This window comes from Prunus persica, chromosome G8 (assembly GCF_000346465.2).
Source record: "Prunus persica cultivar Lovell chromosome G8, Prunus_persica_NCBIv2, whole genome shotgun sequence".
Taxonomy (NCBI): Eukaryota; Viridiplantae; Streptophyta; class Magnoliopsida; order Rosales; family Rosaceae; genus Prunus; species Prunus persica.
Genome location: NC_034016.1, coordinates 13,183,900 through 13,191,476, shown reverse-complemented (window position 1 = coordinate 13,191,476; position 7,577 = coordinate 13,183,900). Strand labels below are relative to the sequence as shown.

The 7,577-nt window shown below is 37.6% G+C and overlaps 1 protein-coding gene across 1 annotated transcript; it reads left to right on the top strand.

Moving 5' to 3' along the window:
- Positions 2,600-4,994, top strand: LOC18768351 (putative polyol transporter 1). Its single transcript, XM_007199145.2, has 3 exons — positions 2,600-2,893; positions 3,013-3,359; positions 3,800-4,994. Exons 1-3 carry the CDS (start codon positions 2,740-2,742, stop codon positions 4,883-4,885), a joined length of 1,587 nt encoding a protein of 528 aa, XP_007199207.1. The 5' UTR covers positions 2,600-2,739; the 3' UTR covers positions 4,886-4,994.

Genomic DNA, 7,577 nt, shown 5'->3' with positions numbered 1-7,577 from the left:
CTCTCTGCGCGCGCGTGCCTGCGTGGGTGTGTGTGTTATCTGCATATCTATATGTATATATTTTTTTGTGTGGTTGGATGTTGGGGGGAGTAATATTTTTTGATAGAGAGAGAGAGAGAGAGAGAGAGAGAGAGAGAGAGAGAGAGAGAGAGAGAAAGAGAAAGGGAGGGACGGTGGTGGTGGGTTTGTGTTGGATTCATAGCGTTCAATGTTGCCTCCATTGAATATTAGGGTTGAATATGGTGAGTAAGGTGACTTATTAAAATTACATTTGCTTCACAATTCAATATATCCTTTTTGGTCATTTTATATTAGGGTAAATTAGTAATTCAATAAATAGTTTGATAGTATGGTGTACTAAGTTAATTTTAGGGTTCGTTTAGTATCACTCAACTTGAAATCGTGTAGATTTCCATACCTTCACTAAATAGAGTCTAGAAACAATACAAACTTAAGCCATGTTTGGCATGCCTTACTATGCTTCACTGGATATGATTGGGTTAAATAGTACTTGAAATCCATGTTTGTTAAGGGAGATGATTAGTTTAAATGGGATTGTATAGTCCAAATGGGGGAAAAAAAATATTGGACTCGCTTGTCTAATACAGCGAGCTCGAAACGTAGTTCGCAAAATAGCAAGGGTGCTATTTTGAACACACAAGTCCTGTGGATACCACCACCACTGTGAAACATGCGAGCCCGACCACCACCACCACGAGTCCATGACCGTCTGACCACCATCATCAAACTCATAACTAGCCACCACACGCTTCTGGGTTGATGGTTCGATTGGATCTGCCCCCAATCTGGTCGAGTGAGAAATCATCCTCATCCTGGGGGGCTCGTGGCCTCCGCACCCCAACTTTAAAGAGAGCCAAATCCACTTATGGGTATGTGGTGGCTGCAAAAAAAATTCCAGACGAAATCTTAAATAGTGCGGCATGAAGATAGAGTGAAAAGGAAGTAAGGAAGAAGAAAAGAGAAAGGAAAGAAAAAATAAAACAGGAAAGGCAGAAGAAAAAAGGAAAAAATAAATAAAATAAAAAAAGAAGCGGGCTAGGGAAGGAAAGGAAGAAGAAAAGACAAAGAAGTGAAGAGGAATAAAGAAAAAGAGATAAGTTTTAGCCTTTAAAAAATATTAGAATTTTCTTTATTTTATTTTTTTTATGTCAAAATTTTAATTAAAATTAAATATTAGAATTTTATTTGTTTTCTTTTTATTTATTTTTAGGTCAAAATTCTTAATTAAAATTAAATATTAAAATACTTATTTTTTAGTCCAACACAACACCAAATATAGATCTTCACTATTTTTACAATCTAGCTTCTTAGTCCGACGCAATACCAAAGGTATGTCAGTACTTAATCCTACTTAGGCCAATCCGAGCTAATCCAAGAGAGTCCGAGGATTTAATCAATCCATGATAGTCTGTCATACCAAACAACCCCTTAAAAGATTAATGCCAATACATTACCACCATACCACATACCCAAAATTCGAGATTTTCTCAATAATCATCTCCATGTCCAATGCAAGTTTTTGCATCTCAAATATCTCAATATCAATCTATAAGATAAACCCAAAATGGGCTAGTAACTTTCTCTCTAACCTTCTCCTTTGGACCTTTTTCCTTTTACTCATGACATGTGTCACTTTTCATACACTTAAAATAATGTCATAAATGCATTACACAAGCAAAATTTTGTTTTCCAAGTTTATCCTTATTAAATGTATTGAGTTTTTTTTTTTTTTACAACTTTCTTACCATCTTTTTAAATATAAATTTAAAAGAAAAAAGGTCTTCTTTTTTTTATTTATAAAAATGTGTTTTTCTTTTATTCAGTGATAATTTTTTTTTCTAAGTTACAAAAGAAGTCCATGCTATGCTAGGATAAAAATTTATTATTAAGTCTGTATCCTTTGGAAAACTAAAAACATACTTTTTTATATTAAAAAAAAAAAAAAAAACCTGCGTTTTTTCTTATTTAATTTTTTTATTTAGTGGAAAGAAAATTATGCAAGGACTGAAGGTTCTATTAGCGACATATGTATTCTTTGGAAAAACAAAAATCAAACAGTATTTTTTTTTCTTATTTAATTTTTTAATAAGGTGAAAAGAAGGTTGTTAAAATACTAGCTTGTTGTAATATATATAATAAGGGTTAATTTGGAAAATAAAAATTAGCTTGTGTGATTATTGATTGATGACATTATTTTAAGTGCAAGGAAAATGACACATGTCATGAGGAAAATTAATATTTATCCAAGTCTAAGAAGGTTAGAGAGAAAGTTGTTAGTATTCCTCCTACGGTAATACATATCCAAGTCTAAGAAGGGAACAGTATTATTTCTCTCAAAAGAACAATTTCTGTTAGGTAATAACTCTTACCATGTAAAGATAATATATATTTACTTCTTAGGATCCGCTTGGATACGTTAACCCCTTGAGAACGTTTTACCATTTGAGTCCCGCATTTATTTGAATTTATTTTTGGATAAATCCTTATCGTCCATATCCAATCCAGTATTTGTATCCCAAAAGAACACCAACACTGGCATACGGATAAATCCCTTTACAATAATTAATACTACTTTAAGGAAGAGATTGCTTATATATTGAATGAATTATATTCTATTCCTCCCTAACTCTCTACCTGTCGCTGCTCACTCTCTGATACTTCTCTCTCTCTCTCTCTCTCTCTCTCTCTCTCTCTCTCCCTACCTCTGTCTAGATCGAGATGGCTGACCCGATAGCTGAAGACAAGGCCATCTCCGGCCAACCCAAGAACACAGTAATAGCAGACTTTGATCCGCCACAGAAACCCAAGAGAAACAAATTCGCCATTGCCTGCTCCATTTTGGCTTGCATGACATCAATTTTACTGGGCTACGGTAATTATCCTATTAGCACTCGAAATCGTTTTCTCTTACTTTTTTTAATCTTAATTCTGCAAGAAAAAAATTGTTGGTTTTGGAGTGTATGAGCTGAGTGTGGTCACTTTTGTTTACAGATATTGGTGTGATGAGTGGGGCGAACCTCTTCATCCAAGATGACCTCAAAATCAACGACGTCCAGATTCAAATACTTACAGGCACATTGAACATCTACTCTCTCGTCGGCTCCGGCTTGGCCGGCAGAACCTCCGATTGGATCGGGCGCCGGTACACCGTCGTCCTCTCCGGAGCCATCTTCTTCGTCGGAGCTATCCTCATGGGAGTCGCCCCTGGCTACGGCTTCCTTATGTTCGGCCGGTTCGTTGCCGGAATCGGTGTTGGCTACGGTCTCATGATCTCTCCCGTCTACACCGCCGAGATCGCTCCGACTTTGTCCCGTGGCTTCCTCACATCTTTCCCTGAGGTTTGTTTTCTTTCCTTATTTGTTTATTTACTCTTTTTTTTTTTGAGCCCGAAACAAAACTAAGCTGGTTTCATGTGAAACAAAAGTAGGAAGTGTTTGTTTCGTCACTTGTGATATCATCACATTACACAATCTGGGAAGCGCTTTTGGAGACATCATGTGAAAGCTTTTGATACCTGTGATGATGTTTATCCAGTTCTCCCCACCATATACCCTTTGTTTGATTTTGATTTTGATTTTGTACTTTTGGATGTGGATGTGGATGTGGTTGGAAACCACTTTTGACAACGTGAGATTTATTAAAGAGATTAGGTGAACGGGTTGTACGAGTTTTTTTGGCAAGTGTTTTATGAGGTTTTTTGGCAAGTGTTTTATGACTTTCTGTGGTTTATAGGTGTGGAATTTATACTAATTTCTTTGATTTGGATACATATGTACAGGTGTTCGTCAATATTGGCATACTATTGGGGTACGTCTCCAACTACGCCTTCTCCAAGCTCCCAGCTCACCTCGCTTGGAGGTTCATGCTCGGCATCGGCGCCCTTCCAGCCATTATTCTCGCCCTCGGCGTCTTAGCCATGCCAGAGTCGCCGCGTTGGCTCGTCATGCAAGGGCGACTTGGGGACGCCAAGCGCGTCCTCGACAAAACCTCAGCCTCCAAGGAAGAGGCTCAGTTGAGGCTAGACGACATCAAAGAAGCCGCAGGCATCGCCAAAGAGCTAGACGACGACGTTGTTCCCGTCACGAAGAAAAGCCATGGTGAAGGCGTATGGAAAGACTTGATCGTGCACCCAACGCCAGCCGTTCGCCACATTTTGATCGCAGCCCTCGGCATCCACTTCTTCGAACAAGCTTCGGGCATAGACTCTGTAGTCCTGTACAGCCCCAGGATCTTCCAGAAGGCGGGGATCAAATCTTACGACCACAAGCTCCTTGCAACCGTGGGCGTTGGATTTGTCAAGACCATTGCCATCTTGGTCGCCACGTTTTTCCTTGATCGGTTCGGGCGGCGTAAGTTGCTTTTGTCCAGCGTGGCTGGGATGATATTTTCACTCGCGTGCCTCGGGGTGGGCCTCACGATCATCGATAATCACAAGGAGACGGTCCCGTGGGCCATCGCATTGTGCATCACCATGGTGTTATTGAACGTTGCGTTCTTCTCGATTGGGTTGGGGCCCATAACATGGGTTTATAGCTCTGAGATCTTCCCGCTGAAGCTACGCGCGCAAGGAGTTAGTATGGGAGTGGCTGTTAACAGGATAACAAGTGGCGTCATATCCATGACTTTTCTCTCACTGTACAAGGCCATTACGATTGGTGGGTCCTTCTTTCTCTACGCGGGGATTGCTGCGTTGAGTTGGGTCTTCTTTTACATGCTGCTCCCCGAAACCAGGGGAAGAACCCTTGAAGACATAGAGGTGCTGTTTGGAAAATATCACAGGTGGAAAAAAGCGAATGCCGTGCTCAAGCAGACCAAGCAAACCAAACAAGGCGATGGTGACGAAAACAAAAGTCAAGTCAACTAGGATTTACAGTCCAGTCCACTAGTGTTTACTAGGGATTTTTATTATTACTACTAGGATTTAAATACTCTTCTTTTTTATTTTAGTATAAATGTTTTCCATGTAATGGAGAAAATAAATTTTATATCTTTTTATTCGAAAGGATTTTCTAATGTGTTTTTTTTTTTTGTTCTTTCAAAAGCCATAGAGGAATCACTCTCTTTCTCTATTGGAAAAGTGGACTTTTTTATTCTCATTAATAGCTCAACAGGGACCTATAACAATAATTGATATTGACACCCAAACATCATTCATGTTATTGGGAAAAAAATTACATATAAACAAATTTGATTTCATATTAACGGTCAAGGAAAGTTTCTGAATCATGAATTACAATCCTTATACAAATACAATACATCGGAAATAAAATAAAATCATAATTGTCAGTACGACGAATATGAGTAATACCTTATCAAGTAACCTAGAGGGCATCAGTTTCAAACCCGTTTCCATCGCCAATATTGTACATGTTCTTGCAGTCAAAGTCTTCATTTATGACGCAGAGAATACATTATTCACTTTAACCCCATAACCTGCCACAAACTTGTAGCGCAGAGAATGCATTATCCATTTTAATCCCACAACCCGCCACAAATTTCCCGCCGGAGTCTTGCAACCAGAACAACGCCACCCTCTCTGTGGTCCCTGGCTTCCAAGCACCATCCACATTGATTTTGAGAGTGTTAGCATGAGGTGGCTGCCATGTGAGTCCTCCATATGCAATCCTGGATTGGCCCTACTAATAGAAACCAGAATTTGAATCCCAAAAGAACACCAACCCCGGCGTACGGATAAATCCATTTACAATATAATTAAATAGTGTTCTTTTTATTTGAGTATAAATGTTTTCCATGCAATGGAGAAAATATATTTTATATATTTTCATTCGAAAGGATTTTATAATGTGCCTACCCTTTGTAATATTTTTTTGTTGTTTCAAAAGCAATAATGAGAAGATTCTCATTAATAGCTCACAAAGGACCTATAACAATAATTGATATTGACACCCAACCATCACATGTTATTGGGAAAACAATTACATATATATACATTATCTCTTGTTTTTTTTTTTTATGATAAGCAATAAAATATTATTAATGTAAAACAACTAGTACAACAAGTTTGAGTTCATATTAAGGACAAAGGGCAGTTCCTTGATTATGAATTACAGTTCTCATACAATACATCAAAAATAAAATAAAATTTGAATTGTCACTACAACGAATATGGATAAAACCTTCTCTAGTTTGAGCATCACTTTCGAAGACTAACTTTTTAAAAACTCCTTTCCATGATAATACATTATCCATTTTAAACGCACAAACCGCCACAAATTTGCCGTTGGAGTCTCTCACAACTACCTCAACGCCACCCTCTCTGTGGTCCCTGGCTTCCAAGCACCATCCACATTGATTTTGGGAGTTTAACATGAGGTGGTGGCTGCCACTTTTGTTCTGCTTGACTATGCCCATTAATGAGACCCTAAGAAATCATTAACCCGCAAACAAGCCTGTAGCCACAAAGATGCACTCAAGCTGACTTGGTCAGGCCTAAACCTCCTGTAGCCATCCATTACGTGTTTCCCATTCCCAAGTCATGATAACTGAGTGAATATGCACATCCCAATACCCAATCCTTGGGTGAATGAGCGTCATTGTCCCATTCCACCCGCGGTTGCTTGATATCCAACTACGCCAAGCAAGTCACGGAGGATATGGATTGTAGATTCGGTTGGGCCCCCACATAAAAGGCATTCCTGGTCTATGGGCCCCCTTACCATTGGTTGATGTATTTGTTGAGGTAATCGCATCCTCTATTGAAAATTATTAGGGTGAACTACATAAAAGTACCCAAATTTTAAGGGTCGTGATAAATTAGATAGAATGATGTAAGTAATGGATTAACTAATTTGTATATTTTTCGTGAGTTCAAATACCTAAGTACAAAATTTTAAAGATTTGGTACTATTTTGAAACGATCCTCAAAAAGTTGGTTAATTCAAATTATTAGTAATGTTATACTTAGAGTGCTGCTAAACGAACCCTAAAATTAACTGAGTAGACCCTACTATAAAAGTATATATTGAATTGCTGATTTATCCTAATATAAAATGACCAAAAAGGATATATGGAATTGTGAAACAAATATAATTTTAGTAAGTACACCCTACTAACCATATTCAACCCTAATCAAGAGATTGCTTGTCCTATTGTGTTTTTAACGAAAGAGGTGATGATTGCAAGAACTTGGGATTGCAAAAAAAGTGTCAACAGTTTTAGTAGAAGCACAAATCCATATGAAAAGTCAAAGATTTATAAACACTATTAAAAAATAAGCTAAAAATTAACTTTAAAATAATGCTACAAATATTAGAGTGTACCAGGGGTATTTTTGGTAGTTTTATAGGGTGTACTTAGTTAATTTGATATTTTAATTAAAATATTAGGGTGTACTTAGATCATAGGGTGTACTAAGTTAATTTTAGGGTTCGTTTAGCAGCACTCTATACTTATTATATTTTTATTCTACATTTCCATACCACCTTATATGACAGATAAGATGAACATCCACGTCAATAAAAAGAGGGTAAGGTTTTCTTTTTTGGTTAGAAGATTGTGATGTTTAACTACCGTTCATGTTAATAGATAACCATGTA